The sequence below is a fragment of the Mauremys reevesii genome, linkage group 25 (assembly GCF_016161935.1).
Source record: "Mauremys reevesii isolate NIE-2019 linkage group 25, ASM1616193v1, whole genome shotgun sequence".
Classification (NCBI taxonomy): domain Eukaryota; kingdom Metazoa; phylum Chordata; order Testudines; family Geoemydidae; genus Mauremys; species Mauremys reevesii.
This window is the reverse complement of record NC_052647.1, coordinates 14,152,311-14,165,507: the sequence shown is the minus strand read 5'-3', so window position 1 is coordinate 14,165,507 and position 13,197 is coordinate 14,152,311. Positions and strand designations below refer to the sequence as shown.

The following is a 13,197-nucleotide window of genomic DNA, read 5'->3' as shown; positions in this document are numbered from 1 at the left end:
CCGCCGGCCGGCCTCGCCGCCTCCCGCAATCCGGGCCCCCTCCTCACCTCCACGAACAGCAGCATCCTCCTTCTGCCGCCTGCCCGCGAGGCCAGCGGGCCCGGGATCCCGGCTCGGACGGCGCCCCGCTCCCAGGCAGGCTCCGGCAGCGCCAGCGATAAGGACACTCGGGCTCCGCCTCCGGCTGCTGCCGCCAGCCAGGGCCCGGGCCCCCGCCCCTTCCAGATCCTCCGCCTCTCCCCGGCCGCCACCGCCTCTGCCGGGTCACCACCCAGAAGTCCTTCCGGGGTCATCGAAGGCAGTTGGAAGAAACTAGCCAGGGTCCTTTTGGGAACGTACTATTACCCGGGGGGGGACACACACCAATCTAGGGGAATGAACCATTCTGCGTAGTATGGGATGAGGTGTCAGAGGGGGTGTACCATTCTCTACGCTATTGGGATTGTTGTTCAGAGGGCATGTACCAATCTCTGTGGGGGAATCGGTTGGAGTGGTCCGCTCCTTGTTTGTCTGTTGGGGGGAACGTGCCATTCTCGGTGCAGTGGGGGTGCACGGGGGAATGTACCATTCTGTGTGCCCCTGAAGGGGCCATTGTGCCACCTCAGGACGTGCCCAGCACAGAGCCATGAGGTAGCATCCAAACAGGGTGAGCTCACGTCAAGGCTGCACAGAGCAATGACAGGGCCCCAAGGTGGGAGCGTGCCCCATTGAGACGCCATCATTGCCCCACAGCATGCTGCGCCTGGGGCCATGGAAGTGGATTTCAAGTAGCACCAACCTCAAGCCTTCAAAACCATGAGTCAGGCCTTCAGACTCATCAGACTGACTTAAAAACAATACACTTGGGGCTCTTCTGGTTCATGTTGGCCCTCTTTTCTCCACAAACATGAGATAAAGGCCAAGCGTCTCACAGTAATGTCAGGACTCCAGGGTCTGAGGCTTCAAGAAGAATACCAAATATTGTAAGGATCTGTAACACGGCTACCCCTCTGATACTTGACGAAAAGTGGGTATTCACCCACGAAAGCTCATGCCGCAAAACATCTGTTAGTCTATAAGATGCCACAGGATTCTTTGCTGCTTTTACCAAATATTGTGATACCTGTGACAAGTCACAAGAGTTACAACACTGCATCACATCAAGATCTTGCTGAGCCTCAACCTGAGCAATAAGATGGCGAGAAAGCTGGGTCATGTTGTACTCAAACATCACTGTGACCCACAAGATGTGGCTCTGTTTCATAGGCCCCGACAGATGTTTTGTCACCTTTTTATCAGAGACAGAGGAGCTATCCCCCACCCTCAGGAGGAGAAAATTAATCTACCCAGAATAACAGGTAACCTGTGAAAAAGACCAACATGAATCTCCAATTCTGAAAGAAATAGACTCTCTTAGGCTAAGCTCTTTAGGGCAGGGACCTACCTTTTTTATATATGTCCATGGGCATAATTGAGGAGCAGGCATTGCCCCCCCAACTCCAAGCCTCGGGCAGGCACATAATTTACACACGTCGCCACATGCAGCCTTGACCTGACTGGAGCTAGCTGCCCCCACATATATAGAAGTCAAACTATCCCTGTGTATATACTTGTATATTACCTAGCATAGTGGGGATCTCTGATTCATCAATACAAATAATTTCTAATAATAAACACTCACTCACACGCACATGCTTGCACACACATACACAGACACTCAGTTATCTCTCCAGTCTATTTTGGGATAGTTCTATACTGCCACCCATCACCTTAGTATCTGAGTGCCTTCCACATAAAAGCAGTATTAAACTGTGAAATCCCAAGTGCACTTTGTGAAGACTCTGGCATTTCACCCTTTATGGGGTAAAAATTCCAAAGCTCAGGGTAGTGTTTATTAATTTAATTTGATTAATTTGCTTTCTTTTTGTGATGTGAAGGAGGGAAGCAGTACTGGTTGAAATTTTGTAATTAAAAAAAAATGGCCTTTTTTCTAAACCTGACGTTTTCTTGAACATTTTTTCTTTGTTTCCTTAAAAAAAAACAAAAAAACTTTGAAGACAAGACATTTACCCGGTAGTCTGTTTTTAGTTTGTTTGTTTTTTTCAAACCTTCTCTCCCTTTTTTCCTCCCTTTTTCAGTAGTAAAATACAAAGGGGGGGGGAGTGAAAGGGGGAAGAGGAGAGAAAAGAAAAAGGGGAAAGAATGTCAGCGGAAGAATAACTGAAAACAAACCCAAAACCCCAAGATGTAAAACAAACATTTGTGAAAAACTTTTAATATCAAAAAAATTGTTGATTTTTGAAAATTGCATAATGAAAAATTCAACAAAATTGTGTACATTTTTATTTAGCCCTCCATTTTAGGACTTTTGCACCTATCTTTGAGTATCTGGTATTGGCCACTATCGGAGACAGGATACTGCAGTAGATGGACTCTTGATCTTGTCTGGCAATTCGTAGGTTCCTAATGCTCTTTTCCCATAACTCATAGGAGGCCATGAGAGGCCTGTATTCCAAGGCTTATCTGCTTTCCCCACTCACACACCATAAGGTGGCAAAGAGCTTTAATTCTTTGTATTTGTAGGATAAGATCAAGAGCAGGAACAGATGAAACTTTGGAGTGGGAAATGGAATAGTTCACTGTGTGGAGTCCTGAAAATGGGTGAGGGGAGAAGGAACAAATGCCAGCGTTTCAATTTAGAGAGACAAGGTGAGTAAGGTAATATCTTACTGGACCAATAGTGAGAGAGACATGCTTTCAAGCTTACACAGAGCTCTTCTTCAGGTCTGAAGAGCTCTGTGTAAGCACAAAAGCCTGTCTCTCTCACCAAGAAAAGTTGGACCAATAAAAGATATTACATCACCCATCATGTCTCCCTAATATCCTTGGACCATCACAGCTACAACAACACTGCATACAACATTTAAATTTGCCAGCTTGGCAGGGCAGTGAGTTCTGCTAAATAAAGAAAAATCTCGAAAGAATACAAGAAGGATACAAGAACAATGATTTCCAGCCACAATATTGCACTGATAATCAAAGTATGGTCCATGGGCCACCTGTGATCACCTTTCCTGGTGGTCTGCAGACTGAAATATTTTATAGCCAAAAGGTAGGAAATTGGGTGTTGGGAGGGGAAGTGAGTCCATGAAAAACGTTTTTTTAAATAGCCTTACAAAGCATTAAAAGCTTGAGCACCAGTTATGTTAGGGAATCCCTGCAGCTCCACTCCAGGAATGGCTTCATTTGAAATTACTCTGACAAGCAATTCTATTTTTAAAATGTCCAGCACCACTAGAGTCTTGTCCTGGCAATCACTCGCATGTGTCCCACTGAGGACTACTTGTGCTTGCAGTACATAAATGATAGAAAGATTATTGGACAACTGCGGCTCTGAACTTCTGTAGTACAGCCAGCAATGTCACCTTCTACCAAAAAGCTGTACTGACTGGGATATAACTGTTCTAGAGCCTTCTTGTTAAGCTAGGGTGACCAGATGTCCTGTTTTTATAGGGACAGTCCCGTTTTTTGGGACTTTTTCTTATATAGGTGCCTATTACCCCCCACCCACTGTCCTGTTTTTTCACAGTTGCTATCTGGTCACCCTATGTTAAGCGCTCCTGTTGAAATCTCCCTAGGGGTTATTTAATTAGTAAATCCTGTTTGGTAGGTGTCTTATCTATGTACATTGCATTCACTGTGCCTGATGATATCGGGATAGAACCAGAGGAAAAGTTATTATGACATCACCCAGACAAATAGAATATTCTCATCTCTTGGTGACATGTCCATTTGCCCCTCTGCTGTTGAGCTAACAGCCAAAGAAACTGGACCTCCAACTACACCTCTAGAACAAGGAAACTAAACAGGCTTACCCTGTGATTGAGTTTGGAATTGTCAGAAGTTTATTCTTAGTGCAGGAAAACTACCAGGTCCTAAATATGGTAGTGCAGGAATCATCATCATCATCATCATCAGGAAGCTCATATAAATCTGAAACAAACTCAGAACCTGAGCCTGAAGCTGCAGCCTCTAAATTGGAACTCATTATCAGTCCTCTCACTGAAATCCCCCCCTCAGTGAAGAACATACTGGAGAAAATTGATGCTGCCCAGCTCGACAGAGCCAGGAAGGTACATGTTGACACTGATTACCTGATCTTTGAGGCTGCTGAATGCCTCCTGTGAGTAGGATGCAAGGGAGACTAGCCCTTTGTAGGAGAGGCATCAGAGATAGGTGGAGGTCTCAGATTTTATGCTCCACAAAATATTCCCATTACCATTAGGGGTCTTGAGTTGCTTTCCATTTTAGTAGGTAGTGGGTTATCTCAATTGATTGTTCATAGCTCATGTCCACTGCCAGTTGGTTTTATCAGCAATTTGAGGAGCAGAATATTTACTTCCTGATATTTGTCATTTAGAAATAAAGGGACATGATCCTGAGAAGTGTTAAGCACTCCTATTTGCAGTGCTGAGACCCTCCCTAGCTAGGTTCTATTCCTAGCTCATCCTCTGTTATGTTACTGTAGCACCCAGATCTCCTAACTGAGATCAGAGCCTCATTGTACTAGGCAGCACATAATGAGAGGCAGCTCCTGCCTCAAAGAGTTTACAATCTGAATAGAGAAGTCAAACAAAAGGTGGGAGAAAGGAAGTATTATCTCACGTAGAAATTTAAGTGACTTGCCCAAGGTCACACAAGGAGTCTGTGGCAGAATTAAACCTAGCTCTCCTGAGTCCCAGTCCAGTGGATTTACTTACCTGGGCTTGAGCTCCTTGCATGTAGGGTGACCTAGAAACAGTATTATTAAGGCCCCATCCTGTCTCTTTAGGAGGTTTTTAAGCAACTGTTTGTAATTCTGGACAATGTGAACCGGGTGTGTGACCGCTTCAAAGGGGATGAACGGATGGACCCAGAGATAGAAGAACAGTTCTTCCTCTCCGGCACTTGGGCTGAGAGGAAACGGCGGGCACTTCTACTGGACAAAGTAGTCATCTTGCTCAAAGCCAGCACAGCTCAAGGGAAAGATTTAAAGTTTGTTCTGGAATCATTAAAAGAATGGGGTAAGTTAATGGAGACAAATGGCCGCTGGGATGCTCCAGAGTACAGGCAGCTCTAGAGCCATAGCCCTAAACTTTAGGGATGTCTGGAACCATGCTCTCCACCTGGCCCCTATATCTCTATCATGGGGTCAGTCAAAAACCTGGATCCAAAAGCCTCTGAACTTTGGGGAAGTTTTGAGCTGGATTCCAACTTCATAGTTTGATCCTATTGTGATGTTTGGGTGATCACCCAGGCTGGTAAGGGGTTCGGTCACCATCTTCCGTTATAACCTTGGGATGCTTTAATGCTGTGCTGCTATGGCTCAGATCCCAGACACCAGTAGCTTGCTCACAAGCACAAGGTCTTACCCTGGCTTTCACTGGCCTCCTCCTTCCAGGGTAACACCAACAGTTCTTATAGGCCTGTATTTCCCCAAATCCATCCTTTCCCCAGACAGTCTGATTTTTCCCCTCTAGTTCATGACCCCCAAAGGCATGAAACTAGACTCCCAATTATCATCTCACTTTGCCACACACACTCCTCACAGTTTCCACACCCGAGAAATGCTTGGGTAAAAACAAACAAATTATGTAATAGAAAAAACACAGATTCAAAGATGAAATAGTAAGAGAGAGCAAACATATACAAGTTACAAGCTTCAAGACTCCTTTAACAAATATATATATATATTTATCCTTTTTTTCCCCTCTCAGACTATGGTGATTCCTGGTTATTCAGATTAGGGAAATTCCCAGTTGTCTCAATGTCTTTCCATTAACTTTAATGGTCTACCATTATCCTTTCCTGGGCTGGACAATGGATAGGTACTTGAAGCTGGTGTAATGTAAGCAACTGGCTTGGGAGGTAGCCTATCCCTACCTGATTGCTTCATTGCCCTATTTGAGGCCATGCTAAAGTTGCCCCACAGTTACAATTTACAATTTTCTGTGTATACACATACATACATTAATAATCATGGTCTATATACATATCTCATAATGACCATCAAGTTCAGAACATTACAAGTTTTATCAAAAACTTACTTGGTATATTTTTATAGTACAATGACAGTATGCAATCGGTTGATTTAACTGCTTATTTTGGGGGGTTAAACTTCTTGTTCTCCCCAGGGAGTGTCTGGACCCCAATTGTCACACCCATCTCTGCTCTAACCCTGCAGCTATATAGTGAGGGAGAGGGGGTCTGATTTACAGGACCATCTTGAATTTAACCTTTAGAATACCAGGAATCAGGTGATTTGCCATCATGGTTCTCCACTGAAGGATCTAAGATGAATTATATTAGTTTTTAATACCTGTCACACTCTCTGTCCCCAAACATGATCCCCACCTCCTTCTCACCAACAAGGGGAGACAGCCACTTGCCCACCTCCTTAGCCCTCTCAGAGGCCCTTACTGAATGCCCTAAGACTCCATCTCACAGACTCCTGCTCCCTGTCCACCCTACAGCATTGCTGTCCCCACCTCCCTATGTATTTTCCTGTGTTTGTGTGATATGTTACAGTGTTCATCTGACCTCCTTGTGCAGCTTTGAGACCTCTCTGTGGCCATACCTGGCTGTAGAGACATGTTGCATATAAATTGCTAACCATCAGGCCGAGATCTTTTGTATCATTTAATAAGGGTTTGATTTTCTGCTGGAAGGTAATTAACGTGAGCTTCATTCCACTTTTTGCTTTGGCTCTTTTCAAGGTGAAATGTTGTCAGAAGGCAAAGAACAAGTAGGAGACACCCCCACTGTCCAGTGGGTCAGTGATATGGAGACCAAGCTGCTGACCTCCCTTGATTATACAGAAGGATGTATAATGCAGCTAATCAATCTCTGCACACCTCTTGTGGAACACAGAAGGAAAAAGAGGGGGAAATCAAGTATGTGTTTCAAACATCTTGGAATAAGAAAAGGGAGGAAATTCATATTTCTGATTAATTTGGAGGAACAAAGATCTGATGCAAATGCAGCCAGATTTTCAAAAGTGACCTTCAAGCATGAGGCATTTCAATATGCTTTCCAGCCTAGTGTACATCTTTATTGTGAGCACCCCAAAGTGTTTTCCCAGTCAGAGGCAAACTGAGTAGACAAGCTAGATACAGAAAGGATTATTATCCCCATTTTAAATATGGGGGACTGAGCAGTGAAGAATCTAGCCTAATGTCGCTAGGGTGACCAGACAGCCAGTGTGAAAAATGAGGATGGGGGTGGGGGGTAATAGGAGCTTATATAAGAAAAAGACCCAAAAATCAGGACTGTCCCTATAAAATCAGGACATCTGGTCACCCTAAATGTCACACAGAGAGTTTGTGGCAGAGCCATACATTGAACCCAGATCTGAGTTTTATCCCAGAGCTTTAACCATAGGACCGTCCTTCATTTCATTATAGACCTTAATTCTTTCTTCTTGTGTGTCTAACTTTCCCAGTTGTTCCCAAAACCGGCATGTGGAGAGCATGGCGAGAGAAAGTTGCACAGAAACCTCAGGAAGGCCAGCCCTTGAGCCCTGAACAAATGCTAGAAGATGAATCTGTAACTTTCTCCAGGACTTCTGAGCTCCTTACCATGTTACAGGAATTTGTAGGTTCCACACTGTTCAACAAAGCAGAAGTTGTTGTTGTTAAATATATAGTGACAATGGTGGCCAATCTCAACAAAGCCTTCACTCTGCTAACCAAACAGTCCCGTGGCCTGCAAGCAAAGTATGATACCTTAGTATCCCAGGAGTCCAGGAAGCAGGAAGTTCAGTGTGTGAACCTTCAAAAGGAAGTACAGGTGCTCAATGAGAAAAAGGCATCTTTGGAGGCTCGAGTCCAAAGCATTGAACACAAATACAAAATGCTTTTCATAGAAAATGAGGCAATACAAAAAGAACTGCACAAGGTGAAGGAAAAAGCAGCAGTAAAGATAGAACCATCTTTAAGAGACATGAAATCTGGGGCCAGGGCTTCTTATGAAGGGAAATCCCAGGAAGATGATAAACATGTGAGTAGGGAAAAGGTTGCAAATCTGTCAGTTGAAAAGCTGTCATGGAAATCCCAGGCAGACCTTGCTAAATCCCCCAGTGGGAAAAGGGAGTCAAAGGTACCAGATAAAAAGCAGCTTCAGAGACCATTGGTAGAGAAAACAGAAGACACCAGTGACAAACAGGATGCAAAGCTTCTAGATAAAAAGCCAGCACTGAAAGCCTCAATAGAGAGAGGTGAAGGTACCAGTGACAAACAGGATACAAAGCTTCTAGATAAAAAGCCAGCACCGAAAGCTTCAATAGAGAGAGGTGAAGACACCAGTGACAAATGGGATACAAAGCTTCTAGATAAAAAGCCAGCACCGAAAGCCTCAATAGAGAGAGGTGAAGGCACCAATGACAAACAGAAAGCCCCGGTAGAGAGAACTCAAGACACTGTTGTCAAATGGGATGCAGTCATCCCAGTGGAAAAACAAGAAGAGACTTCAGGAGACCTGGCTGGAAGACGGCATGAACAACCTCTGGACAATGAGCAAACAGAGGCTGCTGACAAATGGGATGTGAACCTCCTGGGTGGAACCCAGGAAGTTGTTGAAGATGTCACTGGTGAGTGGCATGAGATCCTGCCAGATGAACATGAGCTCAAGGCTGACAGTGAAGAAGAAATTGAAAGGCTCCCATCCCCAACAGAGCTCCCATACCAAGGGGTCTGTAGGAAAGGAAAGCAGAGGAGGAAGAAGGAAAGCCTGTACACTGAGGAGACACATACAATAATGCCTCAGAGCCCTATCAGCAGAAGCATGCTGGACTCATCCACTGCACTGTATGGGTTTAATTCAGCTATCCTGGGTTATCTGGAGCAGAAGATGGAGAAGCTATGGAAATGTCCCTCTCCTGGGAAGAGACAAGCAGAGAGGATGCTGCCCAAGGACCCAGAAGCCCAAAGGCTCTACATGGCCTTGGAGAGGAAACTGGAAGAATGCTTCTCAAAAATGAAGATAAGATATTCCAGCAGCTTAGAGGAACAGAAGCTTCCAAGGAGCCTGGAGCTGACTGAAGAGCATGATGAAGAGGCAAAGCCACCCTTGGAGGTTCTTCCTGGGATCGTCATTCCAGGGAAGGAAGTCCCTGGTTCCTCCATACAGTTGAGTGACCCTGACAGTCCCTTTTTGGAGTCCAAAGTTCCTGTGATCTCACGATGGGGACTCCCTGCAGCCCTGTTGAAGGAACCTAATATCTCAGCACATTTTCAATTTCCCAAGCAATGGCAGCAGCAATGGCAGCAACAGCAGCAGGAGCAATGGCAGGAGGAGGAACAGGAATGGTTTAAGAAGGTACAGAAGCAGCAGCAGTATCAGATGCAATGGCAGTCACCACAGCCTGAGGAGCAGCTCCAGCAGCAGCTGCAAGGGGTAAAGGAGAAGGTAGAGGTGGAGCAGCTGCAGCAGGAAGAGCATCAGTTTGAGGAGCTGCAGCCACAGCAGGAGCCACTGCAGGAAGGGCAGAAAGAGTGGCAGGAAGAGAAGCACAAGCAGTGGAAGAAGCAGCTGGAGGAACAAGCAGAGGAGCAGAGTCTGAGGCAGCAGCAGCTGGAGCAGCAGCAGAGGCTATATCAGCAGTGGCAGGAAGAGCAGCAGAAAAAGCTTGAGGAGCAGCAGAGGCTGTGGCGGCAGCAGGAGGAGGAGCAGGAGGAGGTGCAGAGACTGTGGCAGCAGCAGCAGGAAGAGCGTCAGAGGCTGTGGCATCAGCATGAGGAGGAGCAGCAGGAGGAGCAGCTGAAACTGTGGCAGCAGGAGGAGCAAGAGCATGAGCAGCAGGCAAGGTACTGGCAGCAGCAGGTGGAGGAGCATGAGGAGCAGCAGCATCTGTGGCAGCAGGAGCAGGAAGAACATGACCTTCACCTGAGGCAGTGGCAGCAGCAGGAGGTGAAGCAGCAGGAGCAGGAGAAGCACTGGCAGCAACAGGTGGAGGAGCATGAGAAGCAGCGGCAGCTGTGGCAGCAGGAGCAGGAGGAACATGACCTTCGGCTGAGGCAGTGGCAGCAGCAGGAGGTGAAGCAGCAGGAGCAGGAGAGGCTATGGCAGCAGCAGTGGCAGGAGCAGCTACAGCAGTTGCATGAACAGCAAGAGCTGCTGCAAAAACAGATACAGCAGGAGCAGTACCTGATCCCAAGGCCTAAACCAGTTCCCAGGAGCAGAGAACCTGGGACCCTGGAACACTTAACAAAACAGATCCCACTAAGGCCAAGGAGAGAGATTGCAAAGGAAGAGGTCCTGCTGTATGAATATTTCAAGCCTTCTACCCAGCAAATGGTTCCCACTCAGAGCAAAGTATCCCTGCACTCTCAAGCTCAGTCTACTGAGGAGACTAGCTGGCTCCCGACGCTGGCTCAGAAGACCAAAGGGAAGAGCTTGGTGCCCTCCGGCATGTCAGAGAAGCGGTACTGGGTGGATGTGGAGGCTCAGAGGGAGAACTTGATGCTGCTGGGCCAGGCGACCCAGAAGTGCAGACTACCCCCACACCTGCACATGCAGGCGAAGGAAGTTATCACTGAGACCCTGCACACTGATGTTGAGAGGCTGGCTCTCCTCTTCCACAAATATATCTCCTTCTGCCACCTCCAGCATGTCAGGTACCAACATATGCAGACTACTGTTATCCCTGTGGGGCCAAATCCTTGCTAAGAACCTGTTCCCACTGCCATCAAAGCCAATGTGAGCCTGTCCATTGAGTTTAATGGGAGCAGAACTTTGCTCAGTCTTTACACAGGCAAAATTCCTATTGAAGTCAATGGTACAAATCCTGAGGTCCTTACTAAGGCCTTACTCAGACCACAGGCCTTGTGGCAGCTGGGGAATAAGTAAGGTGCAGACACACCTAGTTCATGCCCCCTCCCTTCCCTGACATGCCACACACACAAAAACACCCTGGAAGATCCCTCCACCTGGGGCTCTGGTGAAAGGGCTCAAATAACATCTTGCACCAGGGTATTCTCCAAAGGACAGCTGCTTTGCAGCCTCTTTGTTCGGCTGTTCCTCAGGGCAGCCAGGATGGGGTCCAGTGGATCAGATCCTGACTGGTGCTAAGCATGTGTAGCACCCATTAAAGTCTGCTTCTATTGAGCTCAGTGGTCAAACTCTCACTGATCTCAGTCAGAACAGGATTGTGCAAAGTGTGCTCAGCATCTCTCAGGATTTGGCCCTAGCTCAGCAATAGACAGACCATTTTCTTTACTTCTATGGCCGTTCTGGGTGGTTGGTGCCTCTTGGTATTTGTCCCAAAATCAATCAGATTTGCCTATCAACTCTCTCTCTCTCTATATATATATATTTTTTTTTAGGGTTGGAAGATAAAGGCTCAAAGCAGCACAAAGGAAACTCCACATGGTCTCATCACCTAGTGATATGAGTGGGGTTTCCATGCTCTGAAATATCAGGGCTGAGATCCGTTGTACAGATCTGACGGAAAAACCTGGCCTCAAAATTACAGATGGGTCAAAGCCAGAACCATTTATCCCACCCCCAATCATGAATTTTGGGGAAAAAGGTAGTGATGAACTCAAGCCACAGCCCTTGGGTTTGGATTTCAAACACCCCAAAGGTCAAAAGTTTTGGATACAGGGTTGTGGTCTGGACCATCTCTAATTAAAAGAGATGCAAACGAGGTACTGCAACATCTAGAAATTAAGATAATAGGACATTAGAAAACCTGGGATGGCTGGATATATGGCTAGACAGAACCTTAAATCCAAAGCACCCCTCAGTTTGCATATCCTTCCCCACTCCCCTGCTAACACAACACACACCAAACGATATAAATAGGTTCTATTGTGGAGAAGAAACATTTCTCATAATTTAATTCCTTTTCTTTCTATTCCAAGACAAACCTTAATGTCCAGATTGGAAGCTGCCAGAGCGGTAAATGATGGTGCTGAGGTCCGGAACTTGTATACATATGTGGAGAGGGTGGATGCTTACCGGAAAAAGGTGCTACAGTGCTGGGTGGCCAAACAAAAAACAGCAGAGCAGGCACGTCGACACTGCCTTGGCAAGATGATTTCCTTGTTTGCCCAGGTGAGCTTTTGGGGCGACGCTTTCTTCTTGGTTCCCACAGATGATCCTGCTGACATCACTGGCGTAACCAAGAGAAGAGTGTGGCCCTTGGTTTTTATTGGTCACTTTTGTTTCTAAAATTAGAAATATCCAATGGGATAACAAGATAGAAAAACAGCGTGTAAGGGGCTAGGATGAAATTCCCCCCGTGCAGAAATGCCAGCACAAGGCCTATGCCAAAGGCCCAAAGGGCATAAGTGGGACTTAAGTAGTGCACCAGCCTTGCTCTGGCTGTCTGCACAGGAGTGGATGTCACCTTTACTGATATTTCCCATCTATCCTTGAATCCTAGTCTTCCAGGGAGTGGGGAGGGTGTTGAGGATCAATTGTGGTTGCAAAGAAGAGGGCTGGTCCAGAGATTAGGGTACTTGTTTCAGACTTGGTTCAAGTCCCTGCTCGGCCACAGACTTCCTGGGTGACCTTGGGCAAGTCACTTAGCATCGCTGTGCCTCAGATACCCATTTGCAAACAGGATAATAACTACTCTACAGGGGTGCTCAGAGGACAAATACATTAAAGATTGTTAGGTGCTCAGGTACTATGGTAATGGAGGCGAGATAAATACTTTGACTTCAACTGAAAGGAGCTGGAGAAAGGCAAAATGTTACTGTGCCTGATACTGAGTAGCATGCTAACTGCCTGTAGCTCCAGAAAAGCCAACAGGAGTTGTGGGTGCTTTGCAGCTTTCTGGGATTTGAAATAATTAATAAATCCCTGTAAAAAAGGTTAAAGTGCCACCTTCTCCTCTTTTAAATCCCTCCATAAAATCTACCTCTGCCATGATGCCTAAACATCACTGTCACCTGGCATTGGTTAGACAAGTGGTGAACTGAGGCTTCTGCTTTTATTTTATGCTAACCTTTGTTGTATTGTTCCATCATCCCATCAAATCCACTCCCCACCCCATTTGTCTGCTGTGTCCACTTGTTGCATCCTAATAGCTAGATTGTGAGCTCTCTGGGGCAGGGATTGTCTTTTTGGTACTGGCCTATAATTACTATAATATCTCTACTAGTCTTTTACTAATGATTACGAACTCCAATCCTTATGTTTTTACTCAAACTCCTACAGGCAGCAGATTTAGAT

The 13,197-nt window shown here is 46.1% G+C and overlaps 2 protein-coding genes across 10 annotated transcripts in view; one reads left to right on the top strand and one right to left on the bottom strand.

Moving 5' to 3' along the window:
* Positions 1-406, bottom strand: part of LARP4 (La ribonucleoprotein 4) — a 41,929-nt gene extending 41,523 nt beyond the window's left edge. For all 5 annotated transcript variants that reach the window (XM_039514875.1, XM_039514876.1, XM_039514878.1 and 2 more), the window contains exon 1: positions 48-406. In XM_039514875.1, coding sequence (XP_039370809.1) covers positions 48-293 — 246 coding nt within the window. In that variant the 5' untranslated portion in view covers positions 294-406. The remainder of the gene's footprint in view (positions 1-47) is intronic.
* Positions 407-578: 172 nt separating this feature from the next.
* FAM186A (family with sequence similarity 186 member A) overlaps positions 579-13,197 on the top strand; it is a 28,639-nt gene continuing 16,020 nt past the window's right edge. For 2 of the 5 annotated variants that reach the window (XM_039514870.1, XM_039514869.1), the window contains exons 1-5: positions 3,679-4,112; positions 4,811-5,042; positions 6,735-6,911; positions 7,460-10,631; positions 11,880-12,072. In XM_039514870.1, coding sequence (XP_039370804.1) covers positions 3,921-4,112; positions 4,811-5,042; positions 6,735-6,911; positions 7,460-10,631; positions 11,880-12,072 — 3,966 coding nt within the window. In that variant the 5' untranslated portion in view covers positions 3,679-3,920. Of the gene's footprint in view, positions 1,338-3,677; positions 4,113-4,810; positions 5,043-6,734; positions 6,912-7,459; positions 10,632-11,879; positions 12,073-13,197 lie in introns of those variants that run through there. The other 3 variants (XM_039514874.1, XM_039514871.1, XM_039514872.1) reach the window with 3 other exon arrangements.